Below are 17713 nucleotides of genomic sequence, written 5' to 3' on the forward strand. Positions count from 1 at the left end.
TGGTTTGGTGTGGCTTGGCCTGCTTGATTTGGCTTGGCTTGATTTGGCTTGGCTTGGTTTGGTTTGGTTTGGTTTGGTTTTGTTTGGCTTTGCCTGGTTGACTTGGCTTGGCTTTGTTTAGATTGGCTTGGCTTGGTTTGACTTGGTTGTTTTTTTTGGCCTGGCCTGGCTTGGTTTGGCTTTGATTAGTTTAGCTTGGTTTGGATTTGTTTAGGCTTGGCCTGGATAATTTGGCTTGGCTTGGCCTGGTTGATTTAGTCTTGGCTTGGCTTTGTTTTGCTTGACTTGGCTTGAACTGATTGGCTTGGCCTAGCCTGGCCTGGTTGATTTGGCTTGGGTTTGCTTAGGGTCTGCTAACATGCTGCTGTGGTATAGAAGTTGGTTGCTAAGGTGTTGCAGTGGTATAGACGTTGGTTGATATCACTGTGTTCATCTGCTATGAGATATTATGATTTACCTGAAATTGGTAATCATTGGTATGGTAACCAATGATTTATAAAGGAAAATCATGAAAATTATCAGGGGGTTCCCAAACTTTTTCATGCCACTGTACAATATATGTCAGGTTGAAGCAGTATCATTATCAGTGCATTATCATAACAGTGGATTATAATGATATATTATAATGGGATAAATATACAGCATTACTTTACAGAAAAAAGACACTTAGTGTATTTTCAACGAAATAAACAGACAGTTGAAAGTGGAACTGTGGAGTGTAGAGTGTGTTGACCTTGTTTTGGTTGTTTGTTTAAGTTTCAAAGCTCCTCCGACCCCAGAGCCCACCACTGAGAGACCACCTCAATTATCTCTTTATGGTATGTTTAGCCATAATTACACGCTGCAGCGTACGTCGCTCTCCTTCCACTGCTGCTGCTAATTGCTGCAGTTTGTGCTTTTCATCTGGAACCGAAATCTCTCCAGTGCTGTGTTATTGTCAGCTGCAGTTGTAGCGCGCAGCAGAGATCTCTAATTAGCATCAGAAGCCCGGTCTAATTAGGATCCCTCTTAAGCTCTTTTGTGGTCAGACTTGATGAAAGCTGTGGATAGACGGGCGCGGTTCAGAGCCGGCAGAGGATGCAGGGAAGAACTCGATCATTGCTCGCGGACGCTTTTGTCTCTTACATTGGCAGGAGTCTTTACAGAGACGGCGTGTTGGATCAGCCTGCGAGCAGATCAATAGTTACTGCGGCTCCATTGCGTTTTCATAAAGACCATCACCATTTATGGGCCACGTGCCCTTGGATTCGGACCAACAAATTGGGAACGACTTGGATTAATAGAGTGCGGCCTTCATTTGTTTGAGTGGAGGAGGGCGGCTGCAGTCGATACTTCCATTCTCGCTTAGCTTCAGCGAGCGCAGCCTTAACCTCAGCTCCTCAGCTGGCATCATCTCTTCTCTTTTTTTTTCCCCAATGATCATTAATTAATACCGTTTTAATAGACTATAGTCAATTAGTTTCATATACCATCATTTTTCTTTGGTCTGCCCCAAAATGTGTTCCAACTAATATCATAATATTATGGTTTTGCTAATATATTTCAGCCTTCAGACTCAAGACTCTCAAGGACAGTGTACTTGAGAAGTAAAGAGATATATTATCTAGTCAGTTTTCTGTTTCGTACATGCACTGTATTGCTAAAAGTATTGGTTTCTTTAGTTCAAGGGTCACAAATAGGCGGACCGCGGTACCGATCAACCACTGAGAAGGATTTAATTCTGACCGTGTTCATTTAAAGCGGCGGAACGTTTATTGTCTTTATGGTTTACGTGCTTTACAGCACAGTAAACTTACAGACCAATCACGTGTGCTGTAAAATCACCAAACGCTCTCCTCTGCCGCAGGCGCGCTCTCTCTTTACTCCCAAAACAACCTTACCTCAAAACTAAGGCAACCCCCAGGGGACAAAAAGCATTGGCAACTTCCCCCATCAGTTTTACCCACAACATAATAAAGTCTGATACAGTAATAATATTAAAGAAAATAAAACTGCTGTTTTTTTTTTTAAAAGCTGATATTTTGGCCAAGTTAAGCAAACATTTCTCCATATATTGTACGATTTATCATTCATGTAATTATTATTATTATTATAACAGGCAGGCGCAAATCTAATATAAATAAAATCAAATAGAATAAATATAGCATTTTGAAACACAGTGAACATACAGATTCACATTATTAGACTCGATATGTTAAATTATTGAGGGTGTTTCCATTTATTTTATGATTTAGGTTGATAATGTAATTATTGTGACAGGCCTTTTTAAAACAATACATATTGTTGAAATATACTAGTATTTGTAATTTGTTTTGTCTTTCAGTTGTTGATAAAACACTTACAGAACTACTATAGGCTTCTTCAGTAAACAGAACAAAACATTGAATTTTAACACAAGTTAACATGGGCGACGGTCCGGACCATAGCCTGATGAAATTTTCTCTAACTGGACCAAACTGAATTCTAATTAAATACCCCTGCTCTAGTTGGATGGTCCATATTCAGCTAACATTTAATTGCATGTGTATTATTAAATGTATTTTAACTCTATCAAATCTAACCCTACACATAACTCTAATCTTGACCATGAATCAGCCATTAAACCTAATTCTATCCTTAAACCAAACCTAACCCTTAAATCTAACCCAAACATATTCTATCTAAGTATCTTAAATAATTAAAATATTTTCAGGTTGAAGTTAAGTGTAGATTTATATTTATTAGAAATAAAAAAACATTTAATTTCACCTTAGAGTTCAATTGCATTTGATGGACAATCAGTTGAATGTCAGTTGAGCATCTATGAGGCATCTATAATGAATCGTCTAAGGAAAGTGTTACCAAAGTATTCACTCACCCAACAAATTCTGGTGTTTCAATCACTTCCATAGTGAGCCACGCTTCTCTGTCTTGGCAATTCAGTGGACAAGTCTGGGTTTGGTGGTTGCCAGAATAAACTATGCTTGTCTGACTCCATTGTGCCAAGTAGGGTTGCAACGGTATGAGATTTTCACGGTATGATAACCGTCTCGGAAAATACCGCGGTATCACGGTTATCACGGTATCACAGTTTGTTACATATATTATTAAACTGACCCTTAAAGAAATTACAACAAAGTTTTTTTGTTCAATTAACTATTTATTGTAGAAACTACACCATCAGGTGAAGGAAACCATGTTTTTCCACTACTCTTAAGGGCATTAAGACTGTATATATATATATAAAAAGTTGGTATATAACCAGATACTGCAGAAAGAGGGGATTTATTTCTGACATGATCCTCACAATAGAGATTTCTATTTTAAGGCTTTCACACCTTAAAACCTTCAACATATGAAAAACAGGCACGTCAGAATTTGAAAATGAACGCATGTAAATGAATGGCGTCTTTCACATCCAGTCCGGCCAGCACCTTTACACGGACATGTGAATCCATCGTAGCACGCACTTCACGCCTGTACCTGCGTGCCCAAATTTCGGATAACTCAGCGCTTTTGCGGGCGCTTACCGCATGGGTTGTGCACGACTACAAAGAAGTTTTATTTAGGTTATTTAGGTAAAATTATAAACTGAACACATACTTTGCGCTGCACAGCGGGGTGGTGTTCTCGGAGATGGGAGAACAGGTTTGATGTATTTCCTCCTTTAGCTGTGACTACGGCCACATTGATTACAAGCTTGTTGATTACAAGATTACAAGTCTGTTTTCAGGCTGTTTGAATGAGCGAAATATGATCAGAATTATGTTAATTAACACTAACATAGAAGCATAGAACTATTATTTAATAAAAATGATTTTTAAGAGCAGCTAAACACAGTGCGGAGAAGTTCACGTGCGAGAGAGAGACACAGAGAGAGAGAGAGATTTGCGTGTTCTGATGTGAGCTACTCACAGGTAAAGGTTCTCTTTTATCTCCTCGTGCTCATTTTAGTCCAATTCATAATTCTGCAGTTTCTCAGTGTTTTCTGTCGTATTTTGCGGCTAGCGCGAGCGCTTACAACTAACACCGCGGACCGCGAGGTGCAGCCGCGCTGCCGCTGTTATGCCGAATCCGACTCCCTGCTCAATCCGACTCCCGCTTCGCGGACAGAATCGGCACAACACCTCCCGCTGTAGAACTGCGGGAGTGAAAACAGCGCTTATAACTAAGTTAGTTAAGTTTCACTTTCAGTTTTCGTTATTTGGTTCGTTTTCATTAACAATAATAATTGGTTACTTAGCATTAACATTGTGATTATCACACCAGAGCTTTATTTAAAAATAAAATATATAATTAAAAAACAGATGCCTACATCTCAGACTATTTTCTGGAGCCCAACCCGACCCGGCCCGAGGAATGTGGTGGGAAATCTCGGCCCGAACGGACCCGATTTCGGGTCGGTCCTCGGGTCAGGTCTGGTTCGGGCAGAGAATCTAAGCTCTAGTCTGATGCACTTTCTGCCGTTCTCACCGCTGTGTGCTGAGTAGCTGAAGCGGAGCAGAGTTGCGCATGCGCGGGTGACTTTCTCCGCTGGCACCCTAGTGCCAAGTGTAAAGTTTGGTGGAGGGGGATTATGGTGGTTTTTCAGGAGTTGGGCTCGGACCCTTCAATGCTTCAACAAACCAAAGGATTTTGGACAATTTCATGTCCCAAACTTTGCAGAAACAGTTTTTGGGGCGACCCCTTAAGGTTTCAACATGGCTGCTCACCAGTACCCAAAGCATGGTCTATAAAGAGACATGGATGAGCGAGTTTGGTGTGGAAGAACTTGACTGGCCTGCACTTCAACCTTTGGATAGAACATATTTAAAATACGAGTTAGAGTGGAGACTGTGAGCCACACCCTCTTGTCCAGCATCAGTGTCTGACCTCACAAATGTTCTTCTGCAAGAATGATCCTAAATTGACAAAAACAAGCTCCTAAACCTTGTGGAAAGCCTTCCCAGAACAGTTAAAGCTGCTTTAGCTGAAAATGGTGGGCTTAAGAATGGGAAGTCACTCAAGGTCATAAATACGTTTGGTAAACATGTTAACTGAATATATAAATAATAATTTTGACGAAGTGATATTTTATGGTGTTTTAGTTAAAATAATAAATGTTTTTTTCTTATCTCACTTCATCAAACTGTTTAAGATTGATATGCCAGAATGCTCTCTGTGTGAAAATGTCTCTCCTGATTCCCGATTCCTATCTCTGATTGCAGGCGGAGCAGGACAATGGACATCCACTGCCAGCCTTTGCCAACCTCCACATTGAGGTTCTGGATGAGAATGACCAGGCGCCGTACTTCCAGGCACCATCCTACCACGGCTTTATCATGGAGTCTGCATCGGTGGGCACCACAATCTCCAGCAGTGCCAATCTCTCCTACCCTCTCACCATCATCGCTCTGGATAATGACGTGGAGGAGGTAAGATCCAATCATAAAGCATTGTTGATGTTTGTCTTGTTGATATATATATATATATATATATATATATATATATATATATATATATATATATATATATATATATATATATATATATATATGAATGAAATTCCTTACAGTCCTAGCCATAACTTATATTTTTATCTTAATTATAATGCATGCAAAAGTTTCTATGAATAGATATGTAAATTAATGGTGGTCTCTTTCCCAAAGTTATTTTCACATTATCAGTCTGAAATCACAAGTCTTTGTTTGTTTGAAGTCTTTATGGACGTGCTGAATCCACTATCTTTAAATCAGAAGGATTTAAGAAGGTGCAAAAGTGCATAAACCCAACTTTCACATCAACAATAAACAGAATACAAAATAAAATAACATTGCCGTTCCTGTAAATGACCTGATCACGCCCCTTCACAGCGTGAATGAGCAGCTCATGAATGAGTTTCCTTTGCTGAGAAGCGTTGGATATGTCCGGGGAGCCATTTTGCCAAAGTCAGAGCTCACCTGACTCTTAAAGGGAAATGCAAGCGACACACTGATTGGTTTACTTCAAGTTACGCCCAAAACACACTCATGATTACTTAAGAAAATTAGCACATGCTTTTTGCATGTTTTGAGCCACACAGGGTGGGTGTACTTTTCCAGTTGTTACGATAGCAAAGTCACACTGACACGCCCTAAATCAAGCTGCACGCTGCACGAATGATGGCTCGCCTGTTTTTAATAACTGATATTTTTACTGTATGTGGTGTTTGTTGTCTCCTGTAACCCGTAGCTCACACTTAACCAGAAGCCTGTAGGTATTAGTGAAAGTGTTGGTTGCAGTGCTTTGGGTTGAGGTGTGAAGTCCTCTTCTACTATTTTTTCTCTTCCTCCATTTCTCTCTCTCTCTCTCTCTCTCTCTTTTCTCCCGTGCTGTCCTTTCTTCCACCGTATAATTTGCCTAATGCAGTGCATGATTGCCGTGGTGTGCCGTGTTTTATTGATTTGTGTTCGTGCTGCCAGCCAGGGGCTTTGAAGTGTCTCATTTGGAACGTGGTGAATTTCGAGGACGACTTCCGGCTGAAGCGAACAGTCGTGTAATGGGGGGATGGAGTGTAGGAGAAGGCGTGATGTCTGAAACCGTAAATAATCCAATCCCTTGCGTGTTCTTTCTGACAGGGTTTTTTATTCATTTATTTATTTATTTATTATTTCACCAGTTCCAGCATGACGGCTGCTGGTAGCACAGTTCCTCATTCTAATTAGTGTTTAGGGGATCTCTGTGTGTGTTAATGGGTGTGTGTTTAACCCTTAGAGCCCTACCGACGGATTTTCCTTCAAGAATCGCATTGTGTGTTCTCAGCTTAATTACTCAGGAATGCTTTAAAGTATTCGAATAAACCATATATAGTTAGAAAGAGCAGAACCTACTCTTTCTAAAAATAGTAAATAATAGTTAATCCCAGTGCGATAAAGCATCTACAAGAAACCTATTGAGAAAACACCTAAAAAATTAATTTAAAAAATCTCCTTTGAAGTTTCTTGTTTTATTCTTCCATTATAACTCTATTTATTTGCTCGAAACACATAATCAGTTGTATTTAAATTCACTTCCAGGTCTCTGAATTAGAATTAGAATTAGAAATACTTTATTGATCCCAGGGGGAAATTACAGTTATTACAGTAACAACCATTTATGTTGAATAATAATCACTCAATCACTCAAAAATTACAATATTACAATAAAATTAGCTGTAATAATAAGTACAAGAACACATACTGTAATTTAGCAGAAAAAAATAATAATAATAAAATAATAATAAAATAAATAATAATAATAATTATTATAATAATAATAATAATTAAAATGATTGCACAACCTATTTATTCCAGACATTAATATTGTATTGAGTCTTGTTAATTACTATCGCTTAGTGATAACCGTGAGAGAGGAGTTATAGAGTTTGATGGCCACTGGTAGGAATGACCTCCTGTGGCGTTCTGTCGTGCATTTAGGATGAATAAGTCTTGCACTGAATGTGCTCCTGTGTCTCATCACAGTGGCATTAAGTGGATGGGAGCCATTATCCATGATGGCCTGCAGCTTAGATAGTATCCTTCTCTCAGACACTGCCATCAGAGAGTCCAGGTCTACACCCACAACATCACTGGCTTTACGGATCAGTTTATTGATTCTGTTGGCGTCTGAATAAATTGCATGATGTCATCATTGCCACTGATTTCTCAAAGTGTTGAAAAAAACAATATTATTCACTTCATGAACGCTTCACACATATTTATATGATGTTTTTAACCAAATAATATCAGTAAATGACCCAAAAGTGTCCACAGAAAAAGTGTGAAACTACCTGCTTTACTCAAACTAAAGCTAGGTATGGTGTGCGCACTACTTTATATAGTTTTTATTTTATTGCACATTTTTACTAAGTAGTTATTTTGCACTGAACATTTTTATTTATTTAGACTAAAAGATTTACATTTTGGTGTATAGTTTTTATTGTGTGTCCTAAATAAAAGTGTTTTTCTCATCATTTAGTGGAATAGCTCTTTTTTTTATTATGATATTTGGTTTTATTTTAAGCAGGTTGTCACGGCCTCGCTCTGTTCCCCTGCGTTTTCCCCGTTTCCTAGTGTGTGTCTCCTGTAATTTTCCGTCACGTGTGTCTAATTTGTAGCTCCGCCCCTTCCCCAGGTGTTCAGTGTTTCATGTTACTATATATAGTACCTGTTAGTCCATGTTTATCCGTCGGTCTTTGCACCTTCCTCTGTCGTTTGTCTAGCCACGTTTGCTTAGTTAGTTCACGTTTTTTGTCACGCTACGTTTATCTCTTGTTTATTTCTAGTTCTCTGTATTCCTACGTTTATTTCCTGTCACGTTTAGTTCCTGTCTGTTTCCTTGTTTATTATCTGTATGTATATATTTACGTATTTATTCCTTATATATATATCCCTAGCACTGTTTGTTTATTATCTGTTTAGTTTAGCTCCTTGTTGTTCTCCTAGTTTGTTTTATTAACCCTCCAGTCTATTTATTTTATTATCTCTGGTTTGTTTTGGTTTGTTTCTTGTTAATTTACGTATTAAAGTCTGTCTTACCCGCTTTTACGTCCGCCTCCCGTCTGGTCCCTCGTTACATAAAGCCGCGTCTAGTTCGGAGGATGAGGATTACCCTCCCACGCGAGCCCGCTTGCCGCTTCCTCCGGGATCTGTTCTGCACCCGGCTTTCCGAAGTCCACTCGATCTCCTGGAGGAGGCATCCCTCGGCCTGAACCAGCAGCGCCGGTCCTCAAGACGCCGTCTTCTGTCCGCCCGCCTCCCATGGCGCACTCCGTTTCAGCGACCCCTCAGCTAGCTTCAGCGGCTAACCTGCTAGCTTTTCCTGCGGCTGCTGCTCCAGCCTTCTATTCGGTGGCGCGGCTAACTCAGTTAGCATCCCCTGCTGCCACGATGCTCTCATCTCCGGCTTCTTCAGCAGCCCTCATCTCCACGCAATCACCCACAGCCCAAGTCTCCAAGTCCGCTCCTGTGTCTGAGCCAGCGGTGCCCACCGCTCCTGTGTCTGTGCCAGCGGTGCCTACCGCTCCTGTGTCTGAGCCAGCGGTGCCCACCGCTCCTGTGTCTGTGCCAGTGGTGCCCACCGCCAATGTTCCTGTGCCAGTGGTGCCCACCGCCAATGTTCTTGTGCCAGCTGTGCCCACCGCCAATGTTCTTGTGCCAGCGGTGCCCACCGCCAATGTTCCTGTGCCAGCGGTGCCCGCCACTCCTGTACCTGTGCCAGCGATGCCCACCGCCTATGTTCCTGTGCCAGTGGTGCCCACCGTCAATGTTCCTGTGCCAGCGGTGCCCACCGCCAATATTCCTGTGCCAGTGGTGCCTATCGCTCCAGCTCCAACGCCAGCCGCACCCGCCGCAGCGACTGCTCAAGCTGCACATGTCGCTGTGCCTGCTCAAGCTGCACCCGCCGCCGCGCTTGTCCAAGCTGCACCCGTCACCACACCCACGCCAGTTCCAGCTCCTAGGACTATGTTTGGCCCTAGGCCCCGTCTACCCAGGTCTGCCCCAAGGGCCCCGGACCTCAGCCCTAGAACTGTGCCCAGGCTGGCCCCACAGACCACACCACAGACTTTAGCCAGTCCTGGGCATCCCCAAGTTTATTTTGTACCCCTGTCGCTCCCTGTTCTGGTTCCTGTGTCTGTCTGTGTTCCTGTTCCTGTCTTGTCTGGTTTCTGTGTGCCTGTACCTGTCACCGTGTTCGTGTCTGTTCCTGTTAATGTTTTTGTTCCTGTTCCCATGTCCAGTCCCGTCCAGTCTCCTGTCTCGTTCAGTGTACAGTCTAATGTCCAGTCTCCGTTCATGTCCAAGGTCCAGTCTACAGTCACGTCCCCGGTCCAATCTCCTTTCTTTGTCTAGTTTCCTGTCCAGTCTTCTGTCCAATCTTCTGTTTTGCCTCATGTTAAGTCCCCAGTCTCATCTCTTGTTTTTCCCGGTCCTCCCCGCCGCCGGCCCCCGGGGTTCGTTTTTACGCGCCTCGGGAGCTGCGCGTTTAGGGAGGGGCTTCTGTCACGGCCTCGCTCTGTTCCCCTGCGTTTTCCCCGTTTCCTAGTGTGTGTCTCCTGTAATTTTCCGTCACGTGTGTCTAATTTGTAGCTCCGCCCCTTCCCCAGGTGTTCAGTGTTTCATGTTACTATATATAGTACCTGTTAGTCCATGTTTATCCGTCGGTCTTTGCACCTTCCTCTGTCGTTTGTCTAGCCACGTTTGCTTAGTTAGTTCACGTTTTTTTGTCACGCTACGTTTATCTCTTGTTTATTTCTAGTTCTCTGTATTCCTATGTTTATTTCCTGTCACGTTTAGTTCCTGTCTGTTTCCTTGTTTATTATCTGTATATATTTACGTATTTATTCCTTATATATATCCCTAGCCCTGTTTGTTTATTATCTGTTTAGTTTAGCTCCTTGTTGTTCTCCTAGTTTGTTTTATTAACCCTCCAGTCTATTTATTTTATTATCTCTGGTTTGTTTTGGTTTGTTTCTTGTTAATTTACGTATTAAAGTCTGTCTTACCCGCTTTTACGTCCGCCTCCCGTCTAGTCCCTCGTTACACAGGTGAAAATAAATATCTAGTATAGTAAATCAGTTTTGTTATTAGTTGGAATATTATTTGGCCATATTGGTCCTAATTAAAATACTGAAAGGCATAGGCTGCTCTGAGTGTCAGGTTGTTTTTAGTATCTACATGTATCCTAGAGGTGTGATTATTGATTATCAAGGAAAATAGTTCCGCCTGATTTTGTTTCTCCATGTGTTTTATCAAAGTAATAAAATATGTAATGAACTATCATCAATATTCGTATGCTTTCAACTCATAAACACTCTAGTCCTAAAAAGTTTATAGCATGTAGCTGTCTGAAGTAAAAAAAAAAAAAAAAAAAAAAAAAAACAGGTGCTTGGTAAAAGTTTCACCAAAACATGAACAGTTCCAGGAAAGTATAACAATTCTGCTTCCTTTTACATTTTAAATGATTATATTTTTGAGCAGCCGTATGTCTTCTGGAGTAAAAGAGATCAGGGCATGTGACTGTCTGATATAATTACTGTGTTATAAGACCTGAAAGAGGAACTGAAAACAAAAACAGAGATAAAAACACACCAAAACAGCCTAGATTTCTAAGGGTTAAGCTTGAAATAAGAGCTTAGCTGGATACACACACGTGAACGTGTGTAAGAAATGAAACTCGTGTAAGGTTAATAATGTTGTGTCTTCCCTCACGTGAATAAAAACACTCATCTAGAAGGTTTTCCTCTCAGGTTCTTGTTAAATAGCCACGCTCACCCTCAGATCGAGCCCACGGACGCATTAGCCAGCAGTGCAGAGAGAAGGGTAACAGCTCGCGTAATGGAAGTTGCCAGAAGCGCAGAAAAACCCTCACGGGCGACTGCGTGACTGCCGGCGGGATTCGGGTCAGTGAGGAATTCTGATCAGCTTCCTATAGAATCCCTGTTATTCTCCTGTGAGATAAACGCTCTATCACCACTAGTGCTGCATTAAGCTTCAAACACCTGGAACTGCAGGTCTATAATACTGTTAATACCCTATTGTACAGGTAAGACTTATCGTATGAGTCTACTTGCACTTTTCTTGCACGTTTTCCACCATAAAGGATCTCTCGGTTTGCTGTGTGTGTGTGTGTATTTAAGCAATATTGTAAGCAATAATCCAGCTGCTCCCAGTGGTGTTAAATGACATGGCATTTTGGTTGTATTTGGTTTGTAAGTGCTGCATCGTTGCTAGGTTACACTGCATGTGGCAGAGTAATCCTTTGGTTACAGATCTTTGGTTACAGTGCATTACCGGCTAATAATGTCACTCATAAAAAGACTCTCAGCCAATCACATTGCAGGGTCAGAACTAGCTGTGATATAATTGATGTCTTTTTTTCTCATATTGATATTTTTTCAATCATCAAACAAACTTTAATATCAAACAAATATGATCTAAATAAACATAAAAAGCACTTTTAAAATGATAGTATATATTAAAGAAGAAAAAAAAAAGTTTCCAAACTAGCCCTGTTTTAAAAAGTGTTTGACTCTTAAACTTAATAACTTGGTTGTGCCACCCTTTACCTTATTTTTTTAACTAAAATCCTTAAATTTGCCCAAAAATTGCAACAGTGCACCTCATGTTTAAATACATTTTACCGGTCAGGTTGTAAGTAAAGCCACTCCGCTGAATTACAGTGTATAAAGGAGTTAACATTGTTAACCATGACTATAACTGTGTAGCCCTGTTAACCGGGGCTGGATAGCACTGCTAACCCCACCTGGCCATGCTGCTAACTGGGGCTGGGTAGCCCTGTTAACTGAGACTAGATAGCACTGCTCACCACACCTGGCCATGCTGCTAACTGGGGCTGGCTATGCTGCTAACCAGGGCTGGGTAGCCCTGTTAACTGGGGCTGGATAGCACTGCTAACCACACCTGGCTATGCTGCTAACCTTGGCTAGCTCTTACCCTTGGACAAAATACTGTAATTCTAAGCTTACTATAAATAAACAATTTTGCAGAAAATAAATCTGTGTAGATTAACATCCAGCGCTCGTTTGACTTAAAAAAAAATCCCCCATTATAAGGGAAACATGGTGACACACTTGCTCATTTCGACGCAGGTATTCTTACTACTGTTGCTTAATGCGCCTTGTAATCCAGTGGACCTCATAGTCCGAAAAATACGGTAAATAGAAAAACTCAATGCACTGTTCCACATGATTAAGCAGGCCACAGGTTTCAAGTAATATGGGAAAGAAAAGAATTGCAAAACAGGTATTTGAAGCTTGTGAACCCCAAGGTGTAGGATCCTCCAGAGGCTTTCAGTTCCCTGAGAGGGGTAATCTTTAAAGGGTTGAGTAATCTTCACAAAAGGGACATTTGTTGGTATATTAGAAAAAGTTGCATATGTCTGTTATACAAGTCCTTATTTGATCTGAACACTTTACTGCAGTGGGGGTTGAATATTTTTCAACTCAACTGTAGATGGAAGTAGTATGAATGTGACTTTTGTTGTCCTCAGAATTCACTGTGGTAGTTCCCTCTGCGTTTGCGGTGGTGAGTTATTTCAGGAGCTGCTGAATTCGAGGTGCTTTAACCCCTTTCACACTGACATTGCGGTTTGATTGATGTTCCTTGCAGACCAAAGATCCCATGGTACGAATCTCCCTGGACAACTACGGCAGCATCTTTGCTGTGACACCCAGTGGGCTGGCGCGCTACCTGACACTTCTGAAGCCCGTGGACCGTGAAGAGCAGCAGAGTTATAGCTTCACAGTAAGTACTGCATGCCACCTCTCCTCTCTATAAGCCTGCTTAGATCCTTCAGTGCTGCTTCTCGTCCTCTCACGCTTACTCAGGGTTCAAGCTGGTCCTTGAAAAATCTTAAAATGTCTTAAATTAAAATCTTGATAATTAAGGACTTAAATTGTCTTAAATTTACTGTAAATTTGCTATAGGTATTACATTTTTAGATGGTGCATTTAATGCCAGGCTAGCGTAGAGCATAAGGTTAGCATAGAGCTAGCTAACAGCAGAGAGCTAACTGACATTAATGAGAGAGAACTAAGGTTAGCGGAGTTTACCTTAGCAGAGAACTAGCTAACGTACTAACGTTAGCAGGGAGTTAGCTACGTTTCTCCCCCTAACAATTTGATCGTGGGCTCCCCCTACAGCTTTTCTGGCTTTCACAGACATATTCAGTCTCTTTCCAGCTTCTGCCAGAGTGTCTGTATGTTAGTTTGTAAAGAATGAACCAGTAGTCCTTGTAGAACTGTTAGAACTAAAGGTCGGAAAGCAGGTCGCAGTTCTCGCGAGCGTTGGTCGCGGCCGCCTCGTAAAACTTACAGAGTCTGGTTTGAGCTCAGAGGAGCTCCGGCACAGACACGAGAGCACCGCTATTCCTCCTATTACACCTCAATGCAGCGCTGCAGTGAGTTTCAAGCTGTAATTTTACTTCTTTAAAAAGATCAAAAATCAAGGAAATCCTAACTAGTGGGGCTTTAAAAGTATTAAATTTGACTTTTAAATGGAGCAAGAACCCTGTTTTACTTTAATACTTTAAGTAGTTTTTTTTTTTTAACTTTTACTTGACGAATAAGCTTTAGTTGGCTCTTCAACTTCTACAGTACAAGTATATTAACCTCCCGAACTCATTTTTCTTTGCTATTAGGGCTAATTGGTACTTGATTAGTGTAAAAACAAAAAAAATTCTTACATGTTGTAGTTTTTAGGAAAAATGATGTCAACATATGAGGATTTTAGTTTTATCTTTCGATAGTACACAATAAAGTCGCAATTATTAATGATGTGCAAAACAGTTATTTTGTGACTGCTTCAACACAAAGACGAAACAAAGTAAAAGAACATAAACATTTATTGAATAATATATACTGTATAATGGCCCCATACGAGGACACCAGGACCTTGTAGAGCAGAATTTAGTGTTGTGGTCTAGAAAACCCAAAATGTGATGTCCACACATGTGGGTGATAGAAGGATAGTAATAAAGTATTCAGGGAAACAGATACAGGACTACAGTCTGTAATTATTATAGAACTACAAAGTTCTTCATCTATATGATCAGTGAAGTGAAGTGAACTGAAGGGAAGTGAGTATAAAAACAAGGAGGTGTTATTATTAATGCTATGGTTGATCTGTGTATGTAGATGCTTCGAGAAGTGTTTAAAGTACGGTCCACTTTGGTGTTATGCTGTGTCACGTCCAGTATAAAATAAGCTTTTGTTGGTTTAATTAATCAGCTGTGATTAGAATTCAGGGCTGAATGATCCAAGGGCATTTCTACAATACACAGAATTAGCTATTTGCTTGCCAGTCATCACGACGTGTACATCCTGTACGGCCTGCTTAAGAAGCTCTTGTGTTAGCTGTGGATGCCTGGATATATTTCCAATAACATTTTCAAAAGATTTGTTAAAGATCTATTCATTCATCCTGTTCATTCATCCTCCTTTCACTTATTCTAGCTGTTTTATTCTTTCTTTCTTCTACTGAGATTCATAAACGATAGGCCACAGACTGATTAAATTAACTAAATACACAACATACACTGTGTATCCAAACACATAAGTTAATAACTAAAGCAATGAGTCATTTGTCTGGTCACATGGACAATCCTAACCAGACACCGCAGGTCACGATCATTTAATTTCCCAAAGAGGGTCCTATTTTACAGCCTAGCTATTTAAACCTTTACTCAATAATAAGCAGAATGAACAAGTGTGAACCAGAGACTGTAAAAAAAGATGGACGCCGTGTTGCCGTTTCCATTTATTCAATGAAAATGAAGCCAAAATCTTCCGCCATGTTGGCGATCCTGACATCTGCGCAGTAGAGACCAGAGGAGGGAGAAAGACTGTGGAGAGAGCCTACTAATTTAAATAAATCCGCCCCTGAGGTCTGCCTCGAGGTCGCAGACTGCAGAGCGGAGCGGAGCGGAGCTGACGGTCTGTTATTGGTCCCGCCCATAACCAGCCCTTTTATAATAACCACATCTTTTTTGAATAGAGCTGAATAACATTTTAAAAAACAAATTCTGGGGGGATGTAAAAATTTGACAATATAAGCAGAGGTTACACTAGCTGTTGTTTTAAAATAAAGGAGGTAAAATTACAGTATATTTTGAAAAAAAACGTGATTGAAAGTTGTCTGTTTTGCCATTGAAACCTATGGGGATGGGTGGGGTTACACAGCTTTCTGAAACCGAACAGCAGGGGGCGCTCGACCTGTGGTGGCTTCATTTTGAGAGACGATGCTCTGTCCAGCTATACACAGTCTATAGTGTGAACAGACAGGCCAGTTTTATGTGCACGTCCAGGTAGCTGCACCCTTGAAATAGCAATCCGCCAAAGTCAGACTCATAATAATTGTGTTTAGTATTTTACTGTTGGCAGAGTGTTATCCACTGGTTCCTACACAGCCAATTTCTGGAATTCAAAAATCTGGAGTGTAAAAGTGTAAAACTGTGTGAGTTTATTCTCCAACTGAAACTACAAGTTGAGTTGAGGGAAACTATTTGGCGGTGTAGAGTTTATTTAAGAGTTTATTACAAGGTGTTGAGGAGCATGACTGAACTCTCTAATGGGTGTGTCCCCCAATCCAATCCTAGCTTACCATCAGTGTGTAGTCTTTCCCACCAGGGATACCTTCCATGAGGTGTTTCATGATATTATTTATATAATGGTTGTTTGCCTGGCTGATGTGTTGTTGGCTATAAGAGCAAGTTACCATCTTCTGCACTGTTTTTCATTGTTGTAATATACTGTATATTAGCAAATATCTACTGATATACTGACATAATTCCGATATTATTGTTCATCCCTACTTACAGGCAGTGATGGGAGTAACAGCGTTGAAAAAACTTTTTTTCAGTAACGAGTAATCTAACTAATTACTCTGACTGTCACTATAACGTTGTTACAATTTCCGACATCCCGTTACTGCACGTTACTTTAGCCGCTCAATGACCTTTTTGTTTTTTTAACTTTGTGCATACAAACAAAGGCGCAAGTGTGCGTGTGAGTCACAAGGGACAGAGGGATGGATTGATGGTGGGATGGTCGCTCTAACCCTATAAAAAGGGGTAGTGGGAGGGTTTAGGAAGTTGTTTGCCCCGGTTAACCCCTCCTCTTTCCAGTGAACTTGACCTTCTGGCCGCTGGGCCTGTGGGTTTACCTGTGGTTTGGCGTGGTGAAGTGAGGTTTTGACACCTTCATTCGGTTTCTGCTGCTCATCTCTGTTGCTTTATCTCTTCCTATCATCACCATTTCACTGTTCCACAGCTTTACTCCAGGTAGGAATATTATAGGATATAGAAATATAGGATTTTTTGTAGAATTTGTTGAGGTTCATGAGAGAATTGTTGTCTTCTTTTCAGACTGTTTGATCCAGCTGTTAAACTGTTATATTAATACCATTTTAACGGTCATTAGATTGTTGTTTTTGTCCATTCTTTTATGTTTTGTTTAAATATACATTTTTCCTTTGAGTGTGGTTTGGTTTGTTTAATCGGTAACACTTTCTTTGAATGTCATCTCTACAAGACTCTATAAACATACTCATAACACATTATAATACATTCATAAGGCATTATAAACATGGCTATACATATTTATAAAAATGTATAATTCATCATAGCCATGTTTATTATGCATCATGAACTGTGATTATAATGCATTAATAGCTGCGTTTATAACATGTTATACATCAATACCAATAAACTCAGCCCCAGCTTGCAGACTTTATCATGACTAAAAAGCTTCCAACTTATAAACACCCCCTCAATAATCCTATAAATATATTTTTAACCACTGATAAATTATTCCTGTCTTGAATATAATATTAATTATAGTCAATTATAATGTACTATAACAGGTCTTTGTGCGCTCTAAGTAAAGTGCCAGACTTTCATTGTAGGACTAGATTATTAATGATAGAGATATACTATTTTAACATATATATATATACTATAAGCACAGATTATAATGTATTATGATCACAGGTCATAATGCTTAACAAACATGGCTATAATGGGTTATGCATTTTTATAAACATTTATAGCCATGTTTATAATGCCTTATGAATGCATTATAATATGTTATGAATGTGGTTATAGCGTCTAATAAAGATGACATTCATAGAAAGTGTTACCCTTTAAGGTAATTTCATCCCCAGACGCGCTTTTGATTTTTCTGTTATTTTTTTTTTTTTTTCAGTATTACAAGTCTTAA

General features: G+C 40.3%; 1 protein-coding gene across 2 annotated transcripts in view; it reads left to right on the top strand.

Annotated features, from left to right (window-relative positions):
* Nucleotides 1-17713, top strand: part of pcdh15b (protocadherin-related 15b) — a 459821-nt gene that overhangs the window by 202641 nt on the left and 239467 nt on the right. For both annotated transcript variants that reach the window (XM_049464765.1, XM_049464764.1), the window contains 2 exons: nt 5187-5393; nt 13107-13241. In XM_049464765.1, the coding sequence (XP_049320722.1) occupies nt 5187-5393; nt 13107-13241 (342 nt within the window). The remainder of the gene's footprint in view (nt 1-5186; nt 5394-13106; nt 13242-17713) is intronic.

Source organism: Astyanax mexicanus, chromosome 15, assembly GCF_023375975.1.
Source record: "Astyanax mexicanus isolate ESR-SI-001 chromosome 15, AstMex3_surface, whole genome shotgun sequence".
In the NCBI taxonomy this organism is placed as follows: domain Eukaryota; kingdom Metazoa; phylum Chordata; class Actinopteri; order Characiformes; family Acestrorhamphidae; genus Astyanax; species Astyanax mexicanus.